We start from the raw sequence: 26090 nt of genomic DNA on the forward strand, positions 1-26090 counted from the left end.
GCCAGCTCCCTCGGCCAATAAAGTGAGATGAATGCTGCAACCCCAGAGTCGGTCATGACTGGACCTAATCGTCAGGGGTCCCTTTACCTTTACCTAAGTTACTCCAGAATAATTTAATTACAGTGACTTCCTTCAGTTTGGGTTGCTCTGCCCATCTATCTAACTCATTATCAACAACTCTGGATGGCAGTGCTATAACAACAACAACAACAACAACAACAACAACAACAACAACAACAACAACAACAACAACAACAACAACTTATTTCCTCTACCCTACCCATCTGACTGGCTGCTCCAGCCACTCTGGGAAGCTTCCAACAAAAATACAGGAAAACAACAACATCAAATGTTAAAAGCTTCCCAAAACAGGGCTGTCTTCAGATGTCTAGGAAAAAAATCAGGCAGAGGTCTTTCCCATTCCACCTGCTACGTGGAAATGGAGTGGGCTGAACCTGGCAGCTTCTTCATGCAAACTTTTGCTCTAGCACTGGTCCCTCCTAGAAATTCCAGGCACACAGGGTGTTGGGTTCAGTATCTGTGACAGGTTACTGCCCCAAGCAGGTTGCAATCTCGATTTTGACAGTCAGGGAGACAACTAAGGCAGGGCGAGGCATTAGGGCAAAACCTCCGTGTTGATTTTGTTCTTAACAATTCTCAAAGGGTCAAGGGATCCTAAAGGAGAGGCAAGGCTAAAAATAAATCAGACTGAACGCACAGTGGACTATGTGACAGCATATCCCAAGCAAGTTTGCTCCCAATCTCTACAGAAGCTGCAAGCATTTTTCATATACAAACATTGCAACCATCCAGACTGCTTTGCCCTGCCTGATTGTCTTCTGGAAAGGATATGCCTGCTGGCATGTCTATGTATGCATTGATGCACAAGATGTCTCACTCAGAAGGGATATATCTGCCACCACTGCTTCTGCACTATTCCCTGGCACAGTAAATGAATAGGAAAGGAGGCCAGCAGATCTTATGCCTGCATAAACCCTGAAAAATGGGCAGTCCAGGGGAGTGGTGTGAGCAGGAGCAGGTAAGGGATGGGGGCTTAGGCTGGATCCTAAGTCAGTTCAGCTTAATCACATGACCTGACAACCCAGCAGAACATACACTGGCAGAAAGGGTAATAGTTATAGTGACCTGAGAGACCAGGGTTTGAATCCCCACTCACCATGAAGCTCGCTGGGTGACCTTGGGCCAGTCACTTTCACTTTCACTCAGCCTAACCTACCTCACAGGGTTGGTGTGAGAGTAAAATGGGGAGGGGAGAACCATTTATACCACACTGAGCTCCTTGAAGGAGGAGGTGGTATATAGACAAGACATAAGTAAATAAGTCAAACTTAGCAGTGGGGGTAGGGAGGAGGTCAGGATTACATCCTAAATGGGTAATAGGGCAGAGGGGTTTAGTGTTTTAGGACAATGACCCATACAGCCTAGCAACTCAGATCTAGAGTTCCTCACGTTTGAATGTTTTGTGACCCCAGTCTCTTCAGGCAAATAATGTTGCTGCTATTTAAGACGTGATAATAGGATTCTCTTCCCTGCCCCCTGTAGCCACAGATATAATCCTTGGCTAAAATCTGCCAGAGTCATTCCATGGTCAATCAATGCAGTTACACATAAATAAGATTACTTGGCTTTCTCGCTTTTATTCAACAGTATGCTTCCTTTCTGCAAATATAACAGGATGTCAGAAATATTTTAGAGACTGCAGGGGAAAGATGCTGATCTCATTTAATCCGCAGTAACTTCAAAAGAGGGTCTAAAGATCTTTTGCCTTGCTCAAATTTAGACTCAAGATACATGAGACAAACACTGAATCCCAAGAAGTCATTGAAGTCAGAAATGGGAAGACTTTTGCACATGTTTTGAAAGAGCTGCCACCATCTAGATAGATCAAGATGTTCAAGCCTCACTCACAGCTGCATCAAAACTGCGAGGATAGTTTGATACATATTAATTGTGTGTTCTAATAGCAAACTCAAAAGCTGAGTTATGGTGGCTATGCAGCCAGGTTGAGTGAGAAATAAGAGCAACATGGGTTTCTCCACGCTGGGGGTGGGGGTTAACCGAAGACGTAGCAGTGGCGAAAGGGGGAATTAATAAGAAAAAAAGGCAGTGTGGCATAGTGGTTGGATTGTTGCTCTAGGACAGAGCTTTCCAAACTTTTCAGGTTGGTGACACACTTTTTAGACATGCATCATTTTGCAACACAGTAATTCAGCTATAGAGTGGTACTTTGAGTTACAAACACCTGAGGTTACAAACGCTTCAGGTTACAAACTCCGCTAACCTAGGAGAGTTACCTCGAGGTGAGAACTTTGCCCCAGCAAGAGAATGGAAATCGTGTGCTGGCAGCGCAGCGGCAGCAAGAGGCCCGATTAGCAAAAGCACGCCTCTAGCTAAGAACAGTTTCAGGTAAGAGCAGGCCTCTGGAACGAATTAAGTTTGTAACCAGAGGTACCACTGTACTAGCAAGCTGGAAGCTCAACTAACCTCTTTCCAGCCCTAGGAGGAGCATGGGGAGCGTTCGCACAACAAACCTACATACTGCAGCTGACACACTAATGTGTCGTGACACACAGCTTGGAAAGCTGTGCTCTAGGATCTGGGAGGCCACGGTTCAAATCCCTGCTCAGGCATGAAACTCCCTGGGTGACCTTGAGCCAATCAGAGTCCCTCTGCCTAGCCTACCTCATAGGGGTTGTTGTCAGGATCAAATTGGCAGGAAGAGAACTGCCCTAGGACTGCCATAGGCCCAGGTTTTCCAAGACACGTCCGGGAATCGGACTGTGAAAATAGTATCTGGGCGGATTTTTGCCAAATACGCAAAACGCCCAGAAAAACCCAGGCATATGGCAACTAGGGCAATTTTCTTTTTAAAAAAAATGCTGTAAAAATAATAATTTAAAAAAGCCCAAATGCTTTTTTGTGGGGGGAGACCTTCAGCTTCTTGGAGAAAAGGTAGAATATAATTGTGATAAATGATATGAAGGTAGGTAGGTAGGGAGATGATAGATAGATAGATATAGATAGGTAGGTAGGTAGGTAGGTAGGTAGATGACAGATAGATAGTCTTAAGGTGGAAACTCCACCTTAAATCAACAACAACAACAAATATTCAGTGAAGAGACTTTATTTACATCTTTAAGCATGAACAGTGTGCAGAAGGAATACAATGATCTACGTATCTATTATTTTAGGTATTCTTACTATTGTGGGATATTTGTGGGTGCAGCATACCCTCTTTGGAGGGGTACTGAAGAAATGGTAAATTCTTCATTGTTTTACTACAAGTAACAAACTGCATTTAAAAATGTTAGCATCTCCAGGCATTTACTTCTGCAAATTCTGATAAAGTACACCACCCTTTGTTGTCCCTGTAAATTTCTGGAAGCTATTTCTTGACTTCATCGGTAGTCAAGGCCACCAAGGAGATATTGAGAGCCACAAGGTTTAGAATGTCACCATCTCATTAACTTGATCTGTCCCTCAAATCAAGTAGTAGAGTGACCTGTGAGGCCAGAGTTTAGCCAGGTTACAACAAGAGGTATCTTAAAGACCAAGTTCAGATGCCACAATCCTGATGCTGGACCTGCATCTGATTTGCAGGGAGCTCTCAAACCATAGTTTCCCAGAAGATGGCACAGGAAACTAGGAAATAGTTACTGAAACTGGATGTGTGAGGGGAAGGAAGGAAGGAACTGCACAGATGTGTGGCTCATTACTGGTCTAATAAAACATCAGATTGGGATAATTACATCTGAATTTAAGTCTTTAGTATAGGAATTCAATCTGACACTAAGAAAGCATGCCTGACTGGTTAGAGCATGGTGCCGATGACTCCAAGGTTGGTGGTTTGACTGCTGTCCATTGGACCTAACCCTAAGTTAACTATATTCTAACATCGTTGGGAAATATGGGGAAACTCCCACATTTGACTGGTTTAGGAGCCCAGCTGCACATCCAGATGAGATGTCCTTCTCTACTCAGTGATTCTGCCGAAAGTAGAATGGAGGAAGAGTTCCCTGCAGCTGGGGAGCCATTATCCGGCAAATGGCAGGGGGAGAGAAGCAAGATGGAGTGCAGGCAGCCTTCACCAGCCTGGTGTTCTCCAGATGTTGCTGCACTACAGTTCCCATCAGTGTGCATGCTGGCTGGGGATGATGGGAACTGCCGTCCAAGATCTGGTGCCCACTGAGCTGGCAAAGGCTGAGCTGGTGAAACATTGGGAAGAGAATCTAGGGCATTGGCTGGTTTACCACACACCCAATATTCTCCTGTATGGAATGAAGAGCCCATTTCCTTATACAGAGGATAGATAGCCCATTAGGACACTATGGGTGGTATTCTTGCTCGAGTACAAGGATTAGTGCTAGACCATTGGGATTTCTCTCCTTTTCTCCCCACCACAACATCCCCCAAACTGCTCTAGAGGGTTGGAGGGAACCCAGAACAGATATCAGGTGTGCACAGGTAGAGGAGAGTGAGAGAATGTTCCATTCTTGCACTGATGGGATGTTCACTTTCATGCTATGTTGAAGACAACTCTTTATTTCAATCTTGGAAAGGATACTCCAGAGCTGTGTCCCATTAACCCTTTTCATTTCCCCCTCAGTTTATAGGCCACAAAAATGTACTCCATGCTCTGCTGCCACTTTGTTTACTATTTTACTCGCATTCCTCCCCAAGGTCCCTCTGGACAAAACTCAAAAAAAGTAGATCCGATGTACACTGCAGCCCAAGTGTGCGGCAGCTCTCTGCCCAAAGCACATTAAGGAGTCTCCGGCACTGTTTTAATGCTAAACTAAGTTTGGCTCCAGAGAATGACTCTGTTTATAGCATTTGAAGTTAGGGGAAGATGTGAAATCCCAGAAGAAGGCAGAAACCTTGCTCTTAGCGAATCTCAGTTTCATGACAGGCTGGAAAGGGAAACATTAAAAACGGGCAGGGGGGGGGGCAAAAACCATAACACTAAAACTGAAGGAGGAGAAAAGATCAAACCATCCTGGTAACTAAAAGGAAGAAGTTATACGTGTCTTGAGAGGAAATACACCCAGTGATCCCTTTTAATGCACGGTATAGGATGCAGGTGGCGTTGTGGGCTAAACCACAGAGCCTAGGACTTGCCGATCAGAAGGTTGGCGGTTCGAATCCCCGCAATGGGGTGAGCTCCCGTTGTTCGGTCCCTGCTCCTGCCAACCTAGCAGTTCGAAAGCACGTCAAGGTAAACGGCGTTTCCGTGCGCTGCTCTGGTTTGCCAAAAGTGGCTTAGTCATGCTGGCCACATGACCCGGAAACTGTACGCCAGCTCCCTCAACCAGTAAAGCAAGATGAGCGCCGCAACCCCAGAGTTGGTCACGACTGGGCCTAATGATCAGGGGTCCCTTTATCTTTTACCTTTATTAAACCATGGTTTATTAAGCTTATTAAACTATGGCTTTGTGTTATGCTGTCACATAAGCCCATGACCAGGAAAATGGGGAGGAAGAGCCTAAGAGGCATCAGCACCTGTAGGGTCACCTGATGGACCCTGATAAGCCACTTCAAGCACAGCAGCTGGCCAGGATTGCTGGTGTCACCAGATTCTGCCTTTGATTCAATTTTGGCCTGCTCAATTTTGGCCTGGCTCCAGACTTAGCTGGAGCAGATCAAAGATCCATCTAGAACATTACATTGCTTCCGACAGGAACCAACCAGATGTCTGAAGGAAGCTCAAAGGGACATCACAAAGGAATAGTCTTGCCTTTTATGCTGTACTTTTGTACTGTTTTATTGTTGTTAGCCGCCCTGAGCCCGGCTTCGGCTGGGGAGGGCGGGATATAAATATTCAGATATTCAGACGTATTCAGACGTATGCTGGTTCCAAAGCTGTAAGTCGCCTCCAGCCAATGTTGAATATTTGTTGAATATTCCAATCTCCTTTTTTCAAGCCATCTAACGAAGTGGCCTTTACCACACACTGAGTGAATTGGACGATATGTCATGTAAACTAGAGACATACAAATCCATCAGTTTTGGTTTCTTTTGCTTTCTCACTTTGCCATCATAATTTCCCCCCGATTTCTGCAGGTGTTTGTGATTTATTTATTTTTTTAAATCGGCACGGAAACTTGTACACGCTTTGAGGGGAATTTCTCCTAATCTGCAATTTTTGTGTGCATGATTTTACCAATACGTGCAGTATAGAAAGTTGTTTTCCCCAATATAATGCATTTTTGAATGTCATTTCCCCATAAGACATGCTTCTTTGTACACAAAATTCAGAGAAATGTGAATTTCAAAGGATAGCTGTTTATGTAGCAGTTTGGGAAACATGAATTGGGTAGGTCTTCATTAAGATTTTATGATGCAAACTTAATGTATTGCTCCCCCATCCACAATACACACAATCTCTCTCCCCCCCCCCACCACAAAATAACTGACAAGGGTCTCCCTCTGATTTAGTTCTGCTCCTGGTACCCACTGCCAGGACACCAGTATTTTTGACATCACAGGTGAACAATTTGGAGCTATAGTCAGGTTTAAAGGTAAATTTGGATTCTGAGATGTTATCCTTGTGATACTTCAAAACTGTCTTGTTACTCTATTTGGGACTGAAGCGAAGAAATTAAAGTCATTTGTCCTAGTTTATTCATTTTTAGTGAGTAGCAGGCTCACATTCCCCTTCATGTTCCTTGCCCTTTTATTTCTAACATCCCTTGGTAGTTGTCACTCCTTGTAGATTTGCCTTTCTACTTGAAGCTTTACATGCTTGCTGTGTAGCATTGCACATGTCTTCAGCAGAATCATTCTCGTTTTCCACACACACCTTTCCCCCCTGTATTAGAAAGCCTTTGTATAGCCATGATGATTTAAAAATACAATGACTCTGGGTCCGTTGCAGTTTTGCAACTTTGTGTTCTCAAGCATCCAACCCACTCCCTTCTAGGGCTCTGGAGGAGTTGGTTGAAACCTGCAGAGCCTCTCTAGCAGTTCAGATGAACTATTTGTGAAATTAATCCATGAGGAACCCAAGACAGACATGGGGAAATGATTTAGCAGGCATCAGAATATTCAGATGGGTTCTGGTAAATAGAGGCCATTGGAAGGGATTGGGTTGAAACCTGAATTGCAAATACTCTGATGTGTGACTAAAATGCAATACATAAACAATACAAAAATGCAAATATGTTGCACTTAATTGTAAGAGCTAATTCACACAGTCCAAATCAGTTCCACAAACCATCTTCAGCCTCTTATTTAACCAGGAGAACATTCTGTATGTGAAGTGGAGAATTCCCACGATTGCACCAGGAGGTTTCACCTTGTGCGTTGGGATTTTAGAGTATGCTCTATTCATGTTGCTTGTTATTATTTATTAAATTTCTCTGCCACCCTTCATCCAAGGATCACAGGGTGGTTTACAATATAAAAACACAAAAATACATAATGTAGTAGCAACCAAAGCTATACCCCCCCCCCAATCACCACACCAAGTTTATCACTCTACAGCCTACAGGTGACTCAGCCTATTTCCATCCTATCTTACTTTCAAATGGGTTCACTCCTAAATCCATTTCTTCTCATTTCTGCATAAATATGCAATTTTCACTTGACAACTCACATTTCATTATATAGTCAAATGTATGGTTTCTCTCAAAACGTATTTTCTCTTGAGAACCTATATTTCTGGATACATTATTGTGTGTGTGTGTGTTTAACTGATAAGCGCACCACAACATTCAAAGTGCAAAACCCTATTGAGATCTACATTCTAATCCTCACATCAGTTTGGGAGGTTTGGATCGGGGCACTTCATTTCAGAAATGACAAAGACTCAATTCATCAAACACACCTATTTTATAGTAAGATTGATGCCTATGCTGGATGTCTCACGGTTCTTGTTAGGATTGCTTATATCAAGCTTGTAAAGAGTCAGTTTCTATCCCTTCCTGGACTCTTAAATGATGCGACAACAACTGGTTGAACATCACAATGCATCGAACATCACAATGCACCACCTTCCAAATTGACCTTTATGATGTGTTCCATCTCCATGCCATGCTTAAGTGGCACAGGTGTGCAGGAGAGGACAAGAAAGAGGAAAATGCTATAGCCACCTGGACAAAGAATGCCCAAGAAAACTCAATTCACATGAGTTCATATTTGTTTGGGGCCCTTTTCAGATCACTAGTAACATTCTAATCTGGAACTTCTAGAGCAGGCACATCCAACTCTCTAGAGACTATCTACTCCGAGTATAATAAAACTGGCATTGATCTAACAATTGTCATTGTTGTTGAGCTTTCTTTAGGGGGTGAGACCAGAGCTGCTGAGTTTTTTTGGGGGGAGGGGGGAGAGGCCAGAGTTCTTGAGCTTTTGGGGGGAAATAATGACCAGCATTGTGGAGCTTTCTTTTAGGAAGGGCTGGCACAAGTTGTTAAGCTTCTTTTAGGGGGGCTGAGAAGAGTTATTAAGCTTTTTGGGGTGAAGATTGCATAAAATCACTAGCACAAAATTCTGCTGCCCTCTATCCTTCCCACACTCTGACGCCGATGCAGAGCATTCAACTTTTCTAAGCAGTGACTGTGCCAGTGATGGAACACAGCACCAGGGGCACAGCGCAGCATGCTCACTCATAGGAAACCAGCCAATCACTTTTTTATCTCCTGCGATCAACTGGGAGCACCCTGACGATCTACCTGTCGATCACGGTCGACCGGTTGGACATTGCTGTTCTAGAGCATATGATTGATGTCAGAAATGCCTTACAGTGGCGCAGTCCTGGGGCAGTTAACGCCTGTGCTGCCATACTCTCTCCCCACACCACCCCAAAAAAAGTTTTGAGTTGCATCCAGCGAAGTGTCCCATTGGTGCAAGGACTTCAGCTTAAGCAAAAGAACTTCCTGTCCCTCCTCATCTCCCCATGCGACCCCCAGATCTCCTCCCAAGTGTTGGGGGGGGGGTTACCTGAACATATGCACGTGGTGGGAGGAGAGGGAAGTTCTGCTGGAGAGGGAAGTGTCTGGACGGGACAACGTGGTTGGATACAACCCATAATCATTTGCTTTTATAGCTTCAAGGCAGGGGCAGCAATCAAGGTGAAGAAACTAGTCCAAGCACAAAACAAGGCAATAGTTAAGGAAATCAAATCACACTCCACATGACAGTCATGGCTGTAGAGAAACATGTGTGACACCAGAACAGCATTGGCAGGGCATCAGTCAGTGGCACCCTGGGATTCCCTATTTAAGGGCCACATGTCTTTGTACTTTGAAACCTAGCAAAAAAAACATTTAAACTCACCATATTCCCCATGTTCTTAGTTTCAATATCACCAACCTAGCCATCCACTTGGAGAAATGGTTTCTCTGTGCAGCTCTATTTAAAGCCAAATTCAAGAGCAATAGATTAAGTCCACTAAATCATGTGATATTTAAAATGCTGCACACTGTGGTCTTTAAAGGAGATCTTCCATTTATCAAGTCAAGGAGGTGGAAGACATAGTGAGACTTGTCTTCCTTAATTTCCCCACGCTCTTGTCAAGCTTTTAAAAATTATTTGGAAGGCCTCTTACAAATTAAAGACCCCCCCCCCCCAAGAATTATGGACTGAGCCGCCATAAAGTGCTGGAAGATTGTGATAGTTGGGGTGGAGGTATGCTAGACAATTAATTACAGTTGTGTGTGTTTTCACCTTATTAAAAATAGAAAAGGCCTTCTAGTACAACAGTATGAAATTAGAAAATTATGCATCGATTCATCTTCTCCAGTTTTTATTCACTCTTCTCCCCCCCCCTCCCCTTGATGCAGTGTTTTAATCTTCCTTAAACAGTGGCTAACTCAAAGTGGCTAACTCAAAGTAAATGATGCATTCCTAATAATATAAATATGAAAAATAGCAATCGCTTGAGGACTGCAGCTGAATATATTAAAAACTCTGCTCATTTTCATCATTAACACATTTCCATTTCCTTTTTCTTCATGTTGTGCAACACTCCCCAACCACCACCACTTGCATTCTCAAATAAGACGACAAATTCACAGATTAGATAGATAGATAGATAGATGATAGAATTTCTGTATTGTGACAAAAGAAATCTCATAAGAACCTCTAACTCTGTCTTCCTAAAGGACTCTCAGTGTATCTTCTCCTATCCAGACATGGAACAACCTGAATCAATGGTGAGCATTTCCATCAAATTCCACTCATCTGTCAACGTAGTGGCTTATTTCTTGAGAGACTGAAATTGGCTGCCTGGGCTCAGAAGACCATCAATCTTACTCATGTAGGGTGCAGGCTGCCTGCCTCAGAAAGTCTCGCAAGAGGGAAAGCTCTGCTGTTCCTAAGCAGGTGATGAGGCAGCTGTAAAGCCTTCACTCTGTATCACAGCCCCTGAGAAAGATATGTCATATTTCCCATTTCTCCCAATACTTTGTATGCACCCCATGCCGTGCTCTTCTAGCTTCATAAAGGAGGTGATTTTTCAAGCTTAGGCAAATGCTGCCAGCCACCGGAAGGTCTATCCCTCTTTCCTTTCTTTTTTTCTCATCATGTCACTTGTTTCAACTGATTGTGCAAAAATGAGATTGCATTTTCCCTTTGACTATTTATACATACAGTGGCTTGTTTATCCATTGTGCTGCCATTGGTGGCAGATAGCTGGCACCTTTCTGTTTCAGTGGGTGCTTTGTTTCCTTCTCTTGATGGCTCTGAGAGGAAGACATGCATACCGGTTGTCCTACCTGCCTCCAATCAATTACAATGACAGTTAGTGAAGCAATCGATTGCGCACCCTAGAGCAAAATGTATAGGAGATCCACAACACAGAGAATGACATGGGTATATAAGACATAAGAGTAGAACTGTGCTCCTGTGCAACTCTGATTCAAGGGCTGTATCTAGAGGAAGCTATCAATGAGCAATTTCACCGCAATACTTTTGGGCAAACCTTCCCTTTTGTTTCTAAGATTCTTAAGCTATTACTTCCAGGTCTGAAGGACAGCTATGAAGAAAAAGGAACCCTTTTCCTCACCCACATCAGATTGAATAAAGACGTTGACATCTATTGGAGCCAAAAGTGATATTCTCAAAATCTGCAGAGCATGATTACCCATCATCACTACACACATTTCATCTTTGAAACTCTAAGAGAGAGAAAAGGGGGGTGGGAAGCTCACCACATCCTATGAGCAGTGGACAGTTCATCAGCCTTCTCATATTGCTTTGTATGCACATGGGTCATTTCCTGGACAGTAAGCCCATGAAGCAAGTTCCAAATGAATGGTCAGCTTTGAAATATTACATTGTTGATTTCCATCTGAGGAATGTCAATGCGACACAATGCCTTAGACGCAATCTTACCTTAATCAATTTCTATTACCGACACCAAAATCCTCTTTCTTTTTTTGCACCTTTCAGCCATGGAGCATCCTTGGAAACATGACATGCTTTACCACCAGAAATACCGTTCGCCTTATCATACCACGATCACAAATAGCAGCGTTCGACAAAAATGCAGGCCATGTCACAGCATCGTTTACACTTGGCATAACCATCCCAGGAACAATAAGTGGTTACATAAGGCTTGAATTAAGGGGCTTCCTGGAGGCATGGCTTAGGTTGCAATCCTAAACACATTTACCAGGGCATAAACATCACCGAATACGGGGGGGGGGGGGACATACTTCTGAGTAAAAGGGCTGAGATTGTGCTGCAACATTGCCAGGCGGGTCTCCCCACATTCTAGAATTCACCCTGCATGTGGCAGTAAACATAATGCATACTTATTGGTAGGTGGGTGTTTTGAGTTTTTTGTCTCCATCCACAGATGTAAGAGAAAATAAGTTACTAAAATAGGCATGTGATTATCTGTCCTTTTCTCATCTGAATGCAAACATTGGGCCCCCTGTCTTTTCTTTTCCTTGCAGGGAGGGGAGACTTGTGCCTCAATTCGCAAATGTACAGGAAATAAAAGTGCTCAAAGTTATATAACTGCATGATTTCTCCACAGGAGAAAGAAATCTTATTCTCTTACCACACAGTGTAAAAAGAATCTACAGTATAATCTAAAGAGCTTTCCCATGCCAATTTGAGGAAACTGACAGAAACACACACCCCTCCCCCCCCAAAAAAAATAGGTTGTGATTTTCCACGGCAGGAGAGCAAATATTTGGTTGATTTCATTGTCATGCAAGGAAGCAGCTCGTAGAATGTCAGGGGTGGAACAGATTAATCCCCATTGCATCAATATACAGTATAGGCTCACACATGAGGCTGCACAGAGCAGCATCCTTGTAACTGGTCCTACCTGGTCTGTGCAGAGGATGCTGCTGGAAGGTGTGGTGAAGTGAGCCCTGACAGAGCAGCATGGCACAGGCACTTATCCACAAATACAGGACCCAGGACATTGCAGAGACCATGGCCGTTCTCTAAAGGAAATAGTAGACAACAATTAGCACCCACTGCAAGTGAATCCACATTCTGCTTCCATTCGGATGCTATGTGCATCTGGACCATGTTGGAAGGAAGGTAGAGGGGGGGGGATGTTTCCCCACCTCAATTCCCCCCCCTTTCCTCCAGACTGCCAGTTGTCATGTGACAAAGGAGTGCGTCCAAAGGAATGCAAGGAAGCTGCCTGCTTCGAGATTAACTTTTAATAATTCAGGGGCATAAATGAAAGCAGTGCTAAAAGAAGCCCAAGGTTAACAGGAAACCAAGGTGCAGATGATGGAGGAGGTCTAAGCCTACCAAAGCTCGTGTCACGACAGACGTGTCAGTTCCATGGGACAGTCTTAAGGCAGGAGCTAAGAAATCCACGCTCCATTTCATTCTTTAATTGCACTTTCAAGGTGTGATCAGAAACACTCTAGGCAAGTATATCTCCAATGAGTAACTGTGTTTCGTGATATGGGCGCGCAAAGCATGCAAGCAAATCACTTGGGCGTACAAGATTTCTGAGAGTGAACCCATCCTGCAAAATAGCAACAACGTGGGACGTAGTGGGTGCCATCGCAGGGTGCCATTCACGCCTTCCTAGTCAATGGAAATGGAGCAGGAAAACTGGGCGTTGTAGCTGGAACATGCTACTGCCAAATCTCACAGCATTAAGGTGCCTGTGCAATCACAGAGAGATTAATATAGATGAGCCCTCTCAAAACTTCATAAAGCACGTTGTAAATAGTAACTTGACATCCAGTGCCAAGACACATTTCAAGCAAGCTCTGCCTTGACAATCTGGCAAGTCTAATCTCTCTCCGGCAGGGGCTGCATCGTTTTTAACTTCTAAGGCCATTAATTTTTAATTGCAGTGTTGTCTGCTAAGCAAAGTAATTGTTTCTCAGAACTCTGTTCTATCAGTCCATACACACACAGCTTCCTTTTCTTTTGTGTCTCGTCTAAAGAAAACTTGTAGGACTAGACTGAATTTCCTGAGTAATGGAGGAAGGGCGGAGGACTGATCTATTCAGAAATCAATTTGTATCGAAAATAGAAAGGAATCCTCATTACCAAAGCAAGAGATCTCTCTCTGCTAGGGTGACATATGCCATCACTTGATACCTCTCTGGCACTGGACATTTCCACACACACTCACACACCCCTTGTAAACTTTACAAGTTTAACAGCCTCTCCTCTAAGCCTTCAAGGATCGCCAGATTTCCAAGGCTTGGCTAAGCTGCGCTCCATCCAGTTCTTTTAACAACACCTTCTGCTGCATTCCACATTGCCAAATTAATCAAACTTCAGGCATGCTCCTTAGTCAGCCAATGACAAGATGGCATTTTCTATCTAATAATCCAATCAGATGAACATCTTTTTTTTCCCCAGAGGAAGGGAGAAAAGACATTCAAGCTCAAATAAACCTCTTTTATCTCTCATGCAGAACAACTCATACACACACACACACATTTGAAGGTTGGGCTTACGAGTATTAAAAAAAAACCCAGAAGTGATGTATCCTCACGGTTGGTTAACAATTGAAATCACTGCCAGTGGCAGATCAGTCACGGAGTACAAGTGTCAAGTGCAAGACATGGACATCATTGTTCTTTTTTTTGAATTTTTAGGCATGTTCTTTGTAAGAGGCTCTTTTTGAGGGGGGAAATGGGGAGGGAGGAAGCTGAATGGATCAAACACAAGTTTCCAGCTCCAAAGGAGAAGCGTAATTAACAACCAAATTGCAAAACATAATTTTCACCAGCGGGATGCCCTTTTACTCTCTGCTCTGTGTTTCTGATGTACTCACCCAACATATATGTATAATTAGTTGTTTCCTTCTCCCTGCTGTTTACTTTTGGCTTACCTTCCTCCTCCCCCCCCCCTCTTTTATTTCCTTAAACCTCAGCAACAAAAGCACCACACACAGCCAGCCCTTCCCTTCCAAGCACCTCACAGATGCACTTCTGGGTGGATTTCAAAGAGATGGATGCCCCTCCCCCTCTTCGTTTGGGGTGTGTGTGTGTGTGTGTGTGCGCATATATATATATATATATATATATATATATATATATATATGAATGGTGTGTGTGTGTGTGTGTGTGTGTGTGTGTGCATCTGATGCAATCAGCAAATACATTTAAAGGGGGAAAGAGGTTTCCCCCTCCACTGGGGCTGATCTTCCAAGCAGAGTAGTCTTTTAAACAGCGGAGAAAGACAGGGGGAAAAACTTCTCCTGCTGATCTTTTCGCATTTTCTCTCTTTTCAGGCAGCATTTCTAGAGTGAGGACTTTTCAACACCCCCCCCCCCGCAAGCGTTCACCATCCATCTTCAAACAACATTATTGGTATGAACTTTTCTCCAGAGCCAACATTTCCATTTCTTCCCTGGGTTTGATGATCTGACACTCTCTCTCTCTCTCTCTCTCTCTCTCTCTCTCTCTCTCTCATCCGAATAACAACAACAACAACTATTATTATTATTATTACTGATACATAAAGGTATATTTATTTGACATTCGTTCGGCGGGAGGATCCCGAGAAGTCCTCCGAGCAGCTCCGTCCTTACCTGAGGATTCCAACCCAAAGCACAGTGCCCGGTTCGCGTTCATTGGAAAGACTGGACACTTTCCCCCAAAAAATCCATCTGCACCACAACACGGGATCGTGCAGTTTCGCCCGGCAATCTTCGACAGCAGCCTTTCTTGAGGACGCACGAAAACGAAACCGGGGATTGGTTTGTGTCTCGGTGTCCTCGTTGGCAATCCTATTCCAAGAGTAAGGAAGACATCTAGGCTCTCTCGCTCTCTCCCTGTCTCTCTCTCTCTCTATCTCCCAGGCTGTCAGAAAAGTAGCCAAGCTTTGAGAGGTGGAAAGCCTGTCATTTTCACCTTTAAATCATCTCGGAGCGACACCTTCTGCTCGATGAGACCTTTCAAGTGATCTTGAGATAATTCGTAGGCTTCCAGGGCACTTAGAGAGGAGGATCGGTGGATGTTTAATGACACGTCAGCCCACCCCTCTCTCTCCTTTTTTTACCTCCACCCTCTCTCCCCTTTCCTATATATATGTATCTCTCTCTCTCCAATGCACTCAGAGCGGAGTAAGAGCAGATGTACGTAGGAAAAGCGCAGATCGCCTATACAGCGCGGTGTAAGTACTGAAGAATCTATTTCAATGCATCCCCCGGCTGGGGGGAAAGTATCACATGTCTTTAAAGGGACACGGCCCCTCTTCTGGCAGACGGGAGCCTCCAGCTGACTCACCTGCCCAGCCCAGCCCAGCCCTCCCCCTGGAACGCCTGCGGAAGAAAGGTGTTTGGGAACACCGGGAGGGTCCCTAAATCTGGCTGCCACCCTAATCTCTGCAAGTCTCTCTTCTTCCTCCTCCTCCTGCTCCACCGCCACCAAAGAGAAGGGAGGAGTTTTGAATCCGCTCGAGATTGGGCAGGGAAGCACCTACAGTCCAATGTGGGAAGACAACTTTTCTTCTTCTTCTTCTTTAAGCAAAGGCGGGTACCCAAAATAGTCATCAGATGCGGGGGTGTCATTCATATATATACGGAGCCTTTGTCGGTATTGCAGGGAAGGCTCAGAATTTTCGCTTAGCAATGCTGACCATCTTCTGAAAAACTCCACGAACAAACCTTTTTCTTTTTTTCGTTTTTGGCGGATCTTAAAAGATAGACGGGTTTTGCTGTGGCATAAAAGCATATTTTTGAGAGTGCTGGAACCTGCCTGTGGTGGATAGATTGCACCAGCATCGGATGAAGATGAAGGAGACTCTAGTCTAGTCCGTGAGGGCTAGAAACCTGTTAAGTCTTTTAAAGGAGGCAAGGCTCTTATTTCCTGCGACAGACTAACAAGGTTACAACCTCGGCAAGGAAAAGGCAGTGGTAGCTCACAGGGCCAGGATGAATCCCCAGCATCCCCACATAGGACTGGGAGGGGCACCTATAGGCAAAGCTGAGCTAGGTAGACTGAAGGTCTGACTCAGCCTAAGGAAACTTTCTACCTCCCTAAGAGAGCCAGTGTGGTGTAGTGGTTAAGAGCGGTAGTCTTGTAATCTGGTGAACTGGGTTCGCGTCCCTGCTCCTCCACATGCAGCTGCTGGGTGACCTTGGGCTAGTCACACCTCTCTGAAGTCTCTCAGCCCCACTCATGTCACAGAGTGTTTGTTGTGGGGGGAGGAAGGGAAAGGAGAATGTTAGCCGCTTTGAGACTCCTTAGGGTAGTGATAAAGCGGGATATCAAATCCAAACTCTTCTTCTTCTTCTTCTAAGTTGTCATGAATGTCCAAAAACTCTGACTTCTGCTGAAAGACTGGTATTAATTTGCTGGAGAGATAATGCCATGACCCCCTTCCATCAATCGATAGAAGACATGGCAACTCTAGCAAAATATGAACAGATTGCTTTTAGATGTAAATTGGGAATACATTCATAAAAAGTATAACGTCTTGTTAACAATTTTACATTTACTGGAATAACTGGATTACTTATATAGTCATACATTCTATTTATCACATCCCCCCCTTTCTTCGTCTTTCTTTCCTTTCACATTATTCTCCCACTGAAAACTTTTAATTAAAAAAGTGAATGTCCAAAAAACTCTTAAATGTGATTCACCTGGGTACCTCTGAAAAGTGGGTTTTTAAATCAGTATTTGGGTAAATAATTAGTATTTGGGTAAATACAATTAAAATACAGTTCGTGCCCAAAAGTTAGCAACTGTCAGCATTCATATGAGCATACACCAGTTGATGCTGTTTGTCAGTTAGTCACAACTGGGCAATGCCTTCATTAGGTCAACTTAAGGTGCCACAAAATGGTGGCAAGCTTTTGGATTCTCCAGAGCTCTTTGTCAATCAGGAAGCCACACAAATCAGGGAGTGGGGGGGGGGAGGACAGCCTCTGCTGTGTATAGCATCTTTCCTGACGCAGAGTTCTGAAATACTCAAAGACTTGCTACAGTTTCTTTGCTGTTTGGGTTGGTTTCAACAAAGGTATTCCCCAGCTGTGAATTTTGGTGTTGGTTTGTCTCTTGAGTTTTGGGATATTTGCAAAAGTTGTCTAAGCGTGCTAACATTTGCATGTGAATGTCAAATTGACTCAAACGGTTTCAAAACAAAAACAAAATAACCCCAAATTATTTGATGCTGGTTAAGCATGTAAGATTCAGCAGGCAGGGAAGCAAAGCTAACTGGGAAACTGGGAGAATGAAGGAGTCTGGTCCCATGAATGAATGTGCTTTCGAAATGATTCTCCTTTGCCATAAGTAAAAAATAAAAATAAAAATCAAGAGTGCAAGACAGCCAAAAGGAACCACTTTTATTTCCAATTTATTGCAATGGGACAAGTGGGTATGCATTCAAATTCTTCCTTGTTGGGGATCAGTGGGGGTGCTTAATTTTGCCATATCATATACACAGGATTTTCTAATTCTGAAATAGTGCAGGATGTGTTGGGAAAGAATAAAGTCCCTTCCCCTTCCTCAGCATCCTACCCTAACATGAGGCCTTGACATGAAGAACAATTTATTGCAGCCATTTATTTGCTGCCAACAACTTAAGTGGTCATTTACAGGAATGAACTCATTTCCCTCCCCCTCTTCTCATATATTATCCTGACAATAACGACATTGAAGAGGCAATCCTATGGCACGCTCACCTGAGAGCAAACCCCACTGATCTCAGTAAAGCATGCATCCAAGTAAACACACGAGAGGGGTCGGGCAATTGGGTCCTGAACGGGCTTCCTTGCGAAAGTCCTTAAAAGTAATGGTGTTTGCTTTGCACTAAAACCTGGGGAAAAGGATCAAGATGCATCATCTCCTATAAATCCAAGCTCTTCGCATAAAAGCATAGCTACAGTGGCCAACACTGCAGGCAACACAATAAAATACAAGTTCAAGTTCACAGTAACATTCACGCTGGCCTCGAGCCACAAACAATTTCATCCACAGTATTCTTGCTCAGAAGCCTGGACTGGAACTACTCTAGAGCAGGCAGTTTATGAATGGCCGTCTGCTGTTCTTTTTGTTTCAAATGCTTAAAATTATTGTGCCAAAAAAACCAGACAAACAAACCTGTAGTAATTACACTCACACCAATAAGCTTCTTTGCTAAAATTCAGAGACTAGCATAGAGAGTAGTATTAAGAGAATGCAGTGCAGTCTCTCCCATGGCTTTTAATGCCTCCTTTGGCACTGTTATATTTTATCGTGTAATATAGATATAAAGAGACTGAGACAGTTCTTCCCTCCCATCGCCCGAGACTGACTTTGGTCTTTGAGGCAGTGAAGTTCAATAGTACAGCTCCAGAATCAACAAATGTATCTGCTGAATCCGGTCCAGCAACTGCTGTGTGGAAGCCAAGGCTCCAATGCATCTCAAACCCTCATCATTTTATTTAATATCAAGGTGCGGGCCATGGATATATACAGGGGTACCTCGGGTTACAGACGCTTCAGGTTACAGACTCCGCTAACCCAGAAATAGTACCTTGGGTTAAGAACTTTGCTTCAGGATGAGAACAGAAATCGGGCAGCGGCAGCGGGAGGCCCCGTTAGCTAAAGTGGTGCTTCCGGTTAAGAACAGTTCCAGGTTAAGAATGGACCTCCAGAATGAATTAAGTTCTTAACCTGAGGTACCACTGTATATATCTCCCCACCACTCATGGGTGTAGCCAAGATTTTTGCTGGGGGGGGGGACAAAAAGTTGTTCAGCATTTTTTGAAAGATCGCCCAAAAAGTTGTTCAGCTTTTGGGGGGAGATCACAGGTAAAAATCCCCCCAAAAGAGGACATTATACAGGGGCGGGCTTTTGTTGGGGGGCAGGTTTCTGCTATGGGGGGGCAGAACCTCATGTAATTAAGTATTTGTAATGGTTTTCAATACTTTTTGAGGATTTAAGGGAGGCAGCTGCTCCCCTGCCTCCCCTTATCTATGCCCATGCTATGTTTGTTTGTTTTTCTAAGAAACCTCAAAGCTTGAAACAGCTTACAAAAGTACTGAAAGCTCGTTTTTGATACATAGCCTTGTAGAAAGAGGCTATTGTGGAAATAATGCATGTGAGTGGGGAGAGTGGCTTTGAGCTTGCTTTGCTCCTGCCCATCCCCATTGCCTCCCATGAGTCAAAGAGTAGCTAGCTGAGGTTCGGAGGCTGTTTCTACCTCTGTAAGTTCCCCATGTGATCTTGAACCCTGGAAAATCAGGGCTGGGTTCAATTAAATTAGTTGCACTAGCGGAAGCCAGCACAGGTCCCTGCTAGTGCAACAGGGCTTTCTTCCTTCCCTGCTCCACAGGCACCCCTGTGCCCCCAATCAGTTCTGGAAGGGTCAGGAGAACCCACAGAGCATAATGCAGGGAGAAGAAATGCTTGTGTTAGTGGAGCAATTGGATTAGCATGATGCTGAATTCCACCTTCCAGGTTCTAGATTAATGCGTGGGGAACCACAGGGGCTACACATGGGGATGGGCAAATCTCTCAATTTCACTTCCCAGATTTTCTCACTTTTCCAATCTTAAATCCAGCTCTCCAAAACTCCACAACAATTTTTTTGTATGTGGTGTTTGTTTTTTAAGTCCTCATGCAAATTTGTCAACATTTTAATGCGATTTTAATGCTATTTTCTCCTAATAAACCTATTTTTGTATGCAGGTATGACAATTTGACAAGCAATATATACCAAGAAAGAGGCCTGTATTAAAGTTTGCACAAAATTGCACTGCCTTGTTACAAGAAATTTCCATAAACGCAGTGCATTTTTGTGCAAACTTTAATATATGCCTCTTTTGTGGTACATATTAATGGGCAGGAGAACTGTATTGCAAAATTCGGAGAAGTGTAAATTTCGAAGAATGGCCATGTTCCGATTTGCATATTGTCTGGAAAAGAAAAGGTTTGGCAGATTCGCCTTTAAATGAGAACAGCATCAAATTTCTCCCTCACCCCCCCAAAAAAAAACTACAAGCAAGCCCCCCACTTCAGAAAGGCACCCATCAGCTCCTAGATGGTGAAATGGAAGAGCAGAAGAAGAATATGCATCACAAATTTTCTCTTCTGACCGGCATAATGCCCAGGTAGGTGGAAGCTTAAACACTGTGTTTCAAACGTTGCAAACCAATGAAGGCAGCACCCTTCCGATTCAAGTTTCCAAACAGGCTGAGGATAGCCCCAGAGTTAAGCTAAATGTCACAGCATATAGAAAGACGCAAGACTTACAACATTCAAGGGTACCTTGGGGAGCAACCTTGCCACAGAGGAAGGCCAGATGAAGGCTGTGGAGATGTTCTTGATAGATGGAGGGGATGTGGCAGTGGATGCCAGGAGCAGGACAGCGAATCAGGAAGGCCAAGAAAAAGATCAGGCCATGGGTGGTTTAATACTTTGGTGACGGAGGCACTGCCAGCTTTTGCAAGCCACAGATTTCTGTAAGGTACAATCTCGCTGTCGCTCAGCCAAATCCTGCTCCCTCGATGTACAATGCAAGTCACGCCACTCTATGACCCCAGACAGATGCTGCCACTGTGCAGGGCTGTTGCTTAGGAAGCATGGGGCATGTTGCTTTGAGTAATGGGGAGGGAATATTCAACAGACAGGGTTGCTTCCTTAATCTCTTCCCTGCCCTGGTTCTTGACCTCATTGAGAGGAACAAAAGAGTCCTTGGCGGATATACTCTTGTGCGTCTTCAACCCGCACCTGCCTCAATATTGCTTCTGCCAATTTTAAGAACTACGATGCAGAGGAAAAAGCTCATCTCCCCAGGATCCCACTAGACAGACACAGGACTGTTACCTGCAGCTGCAAATGAGCTCAGAGCAGCACCTCGGTGGGCTCCCTCGGCCCGCTCGGTTTATAAGTCAGCAGTTTCTGCCAGCAGTAAAGGCAAGCTTGTCTACGGCAGATTGAGCCCCTGTGCCAAATTCAGGGCGATGAAAACCAGAATGAGTTTGAATAAGAAAGGCTTCAAGTGTGTGTGTGTGTGTGTGTGTGTGTGTGTGTGTGTGTGTGTGTTGCATGAGGAGTAAAGGGGGAAGAGAGAGTCTCTGGAAGCCATACAAAATTTAAAAAGAGAGAAATCCTTCCTCACAAAATGGAGAGTCTGGGAAATAATTGTCTGATTTGCAAAATGCAGCAAAAGCTTTCTCAGAGACAAACCAGGAACCACGCCAGTAGTTTAAGTCAGGTCAATGAGGGTGAGATGGCAGGGCAGCGGCTCTGAAAGGAATAGGGGAGACTCTGGACTCCACTGTCTCCTTGCTGCCTGCTGCGTATTTCTGTGTCTGCATGGGAGCATCAAAGGTTTCTTCTGTATCTAAGTGCAGCTGGCTCCATTGCTCTCTGGGGATATCCCCAGGCTGACTTCATGCTGGCAGGCGTGTCAGGGCAGGTTTCTCTCTGGTTCCAGATCTATGCCACAGGCTCAGGGCAGTAGGGAGAGGGAAGGAGGCAGAAAACAGTGGGTTACACAGTGCAGGCAGCATGGAGGAGAAGGCAATTGATGGCTATGAGACATTGTGAATGCCCCTCAAGTGTCCCAGAAAAACTGGGGCTTCCTGTTTTTCCCCGTGAGAGGATGGCGGCCATTTTGGTTTTAGTCCTGTCAGCTGGAAAAACAGAGAAGAAGTCAATTGAGGGACCTCTGGAGCTGCTTTTGGAAGAGGCTTCACGAGGAGAGAGGAAGGGAAATCCTGTTGTGCAAGTAGATACAACTCCAGAACTCCATCAATCCTAATAACCACTTCTGAAGTACAACTCTTCTTCCTAGCTGTTCCATGGGTTCAATCTGAGACAGCACCACTTACCCCCCACATTCATCCAAAACACAACCTTTGTGATCACCGTTCTCCAGGGTGTGTGTGCAGAGATTAAGAGACTAGTGTGGTGGGCATGATCCAGAAAACCCTTTGTATTTCAATGGATGGGATAAGAGTACACGTTCAATTCTCTCATACTGAAACCGATGAATGTTTAAAGACCTGGATGTTTAAAAACCAATGAATGTTTAAAGAGCAGCATGTTTTCTCCTGCTCTGGAGGGTAGGACTCGAACCAATGGATTCAAATTGCAAGAAAGAAGATTCCAACTAAACACCAAGAAGAACTTTCTGGCAGTAAGAGCTGTTTGACACTGAAACAAATTCCCTAGAAGATTGTGGACTCTCCTTCATTGGAGGCTTTTAAGCAGAGATTATATGGCCATCATCCATGGATGCTGTAGTTGAGATGCCCTTGGGGGTCTCTTCCAACTCGACAATTCTATAGCTCCCTCCCCAACCCTATGACTTGGTCTGTAGGATGCTACAGTCATTTCCATCTCCTTGACACCTTTTGCATAATCCTTGAACATCTGCTGATATGTAACTAAAATGGGTAGGAGTAGGGGAAGCTAAACTTTTTGTCCTTGGCCTAGCATAAACTTTGTTTTAAAAACTGAGATCAAGTCATGACTCACGAAATCCAGATACAAAAATATTCTTCCCCTTTTTTTAGGACGGGAGGAGAGAGAAAAAAAAGGATGTGTATACAGAAGTAAGTCTTGATTTATTTGTCAAGGAAGTTTATACCTAAAGTTTATTTTTAAACAATAAATAGAGTACAATGCAGAAGCCATCAATAACTTGCATACAGCTGGCAATGATGTACAGCCACATCCTGGCGAAAGCTACAAAGAACGACTAACAAAGGTGACCAGTCTCTGGGTCTTGGGGAAAGTGGTACCTAGGGAGGTGGCTCAGAGTCTCTCGGTCCCTTTGATGGATCAGTGCACAAGGCACAGAAAGTTGAATGTTGGACAAGGAGTTTCGAAACTGACGCCCAAAGAAAAAGAACTCCGGGAACACTCAATAAAGCTAAATGTTAGAAGATTCACGACAAACAAAATAAATTACTTATTCACACAGTGCATAGTTAATTTCCTCTGCATCCAACCAGCATGATTCAGAGTGGGCCACTTCCTCCTGTCGCCCACGGCCTTTGATTCCCACTCCAACAGTTGGGTATGGTTGATTTGATTCCCTGCTTTTCCCTGATGTAGATCTTCACTCACCTCCTTGTTTCCAATGTAGATCTTTATTCCCTACTTGTTCCCCATGTAGATCTTCACTCATTCCTTCTTCTCCGGCAGGTGAGGCCTGTCATTTTGTGGTTTGCCTCAAAATGACTTGGGCAGACCCTGACTGCAGGTCTTGGAAACACTGTTCCAGCACTTTCAGGGTCTACTGGCCCCATGGTGATTGTATACAACCTGCTCTGAATTCCTCCTGACCGTTGGCCAAAACACAGAAAAGGTGAAGCCTGCCGGTTCCCAGGCAACTGATGCTAATTCTCTGTTGCTGACTCTGGGACCTGGACAAGGTGTGAGCACCTTTACGGTAGACTCAGACCATTCAAGTGTCCCTGTTTTCCAGGGACAGTCCTGGATTTCCCTGTTACTGATTTGATCCTGGAATTTCCTGCTTTTCCTTAGGACATCCCCATTTTCATTGGAGAAATGTTGGTGGGTATGGAGATATGCGACCCCCGAACCAAGGAGATAAGTAACTATCCAACCTTTAGAAGACACCTGAAGGCAGCCCTGTATGGGGAAGTTTTTAAATGTTTAATGCTTTTAAAAAAATTTATATAATTTGGAAGCTGCCCAGAGTGGCTGGGGCAATGCAGTCAGATGTGTGGGGTATAAATGATGATGATGATAATGATGATGGAATAGGACATCCCTATTTTCATCAGAGAAATGCTGGAGGATATGTAGACTGACATACTTAACCATTTATTTGCAGTTTGTAGTTGTAATTTTATATCTATTAAATAACAACGCCAATTTGACCAATTTTCGAATGGCAAGTCATAAAGTCTCTGGTTTCCTGTGGACAGATTTCATATCACAAAACTTAGTCAGATATGCTTGCTGAAACTGAGATTTTCCTGTGCAGAAATTCTTCCAAACGAAAGCAAAAGGAAACCAACTCTTAGAAATGCCAGTGCTGAATGCCAAGTACTGAAATAGAATCAGCAGCAGGTTGAGCTGCCAGTTTGAGCAAAGAAGCTGAATGGGTTAAGAACATTGAATCTCTTCTCCAATTGGTTATGGGATCTGCAAACTTTGTGCACCAGGATGGGCCTGGTAGATGTTTTGCACAAACTTTTGGCCGCCTTTTTGCTTCTGATTTAAATCTCATTCATTTACCAGACTTAAGGCCCATTGAGCCCTTCGAAGCTCAGTAATCAGATGCTGAGTCGCCTGCTCCTGTGTGTGTGTGTGTGTGTGTGTGTGTGTGTGTGTGGCTTCGTGCCTCTTTCGATCTCTCCCTAAAACAACGCAACAGCCTGTTCTTGCCGAGGGCCATACTGGAAACATACCATAATGAACTGGATTTCGACAGCCAATCTGCATTTCATTAACACATAATTTATATAATCAACATAAAAGTTGCATGAGGACGGTGGATGCCAGCCACCGTTGATGGATATATTGCCATGTGTGCAATTTCCATTATGAAAAGTGGCCATTCAGAGGATGCTTTCGGTACGGCAGAGCATCAATTGAGACTTTGAGTTGCACTCGTGATGGTTCGGCAAAGAAAATGTTTGCTCATAAATGGAAGTGCTACCAGGGTAAAGTGAGAGATGCTGACAATGTTTGTGACTAATGGGTGGACAACACATGTTGTCACTGCTTGGAATACTTTTTTTTAGTATTAGTAGTTAAGACACCCTTGCCATCAAACTTGAGCCCTGTTCTTAACGCATAATGGGAGGCATTTTGAGCTAATGTCCCACTTTTTGCACCTGCACAATGTTTCTCAAACCAGACTAGGAGTAGCTGTTCTTGGTGCATGCTCCAGACTTGATTACTGAACTCCTTACTTGCTCTCAATGGTTATAACCAGCCTTCTTTCCTGATATCCCAGTGTTCGTATCCCCACTGCTGGGGTGTTGTGTTAGCTTGCTAGTCCCAGTCCCAGTCTTTAAACCGCCGCGTCCTGCTGCCTGCTTCCACAATGGACGCTTCTGCTGTGAACTACTCATAGTAGGATAAAGCTTTCAATGGCTACTAGCAACAGTGGCTGTGTTCTGCCTCTTATGTTGGGAACAGGTCGTTGTGCTTGGGTTCTACTTGCATGTTTCTCATGAGCATTTCATTGGTCACCGTGAGAACAGAGTATTTGATGAGATGGGCCTTTTGACCAATCCAGCAGGGGTTTTCTTAGGTTCTTATGATTAACCCATGCTGTCATTTACCAGCATCAGGCTCCACATCTATGTACGGAGGAAAACTGTGGGGAAAGTGGAAGGTGGGTAACGCCTGCTCTAAGGGAGCATCAATCTTCCATTTGAAGGTTGAGATTACTATCATCACCCATGGCACTGGAGCTGCTGCTATCTCAACCTTTAACTAAAAATAGACATATGATGTTATGTCTATGTTTTGTAGGGGGACAAAAGCCCTTTCTCTTTCAGAATATGGTTCCCTACCCACCCAAGGGGTTCCCAGCTTATGAATCATGGCAAGGTCTTGTGTCATACCTGGGAACCCATTGGGTGGGCTAGAGATATTTGATTTTTTATATTTCTTCAGCTCTGAAAAAGAAGTTAACCAGTTAAGAGCTAGATATACTGATGACTTTCAGTGAAAACAAAACCTCAAAGTAAATTTGGAGG

At 44.1% G+C, this 26090-nt stretch overlaps 1 protein-coding gene across 2 annotated transcripts in view; it reads right to left on the minus strand.

The window, feature by feature from the left end:
- Positions 1-15879, minus strand: part of TAFA1 (TAFA chemokine like family member 1) — a 346494-nt gene extending 330615 nt beyond the window's left edge. The window contains exons 1-2 of one of the 2 annotated variants that reach the window (XM_028719444.2): positions 14996-15879; positions 12302-12422 (exon numbers count right to left, since the gene is read on the minus strand). In XM_028719444.2, the coding sequence (XP_028575277.1) occupies positions 12302-12413 (112 nt within the window). In that variant the 5' untranslated portion in view covers positions 12414-12422; positions 14996-15879. The remainder of the gene's footprint in view (positions 1-12301; positions 12423-14995) is intronic. The other variant, XM_028719443.2, reaches the window with a different exon arrangement.
- Between the last annotated feature and the right edge of the window lie 10211 nt (positions 15880-26090).

Source organism: Podarcis muralis, chromosome 2, assembly GCF_964188315.1.
Source record: "Podarcis muralis chromosome 2, rPodMur119.hap1.1, whole genome shotgun sequence".
Classification (NCBI taxonomy): Eukaryota; Metazoa; Chordata; class Lepidosauria; order Squamata; family Lacertidae; genus Podarcis; species Podarcis muralis.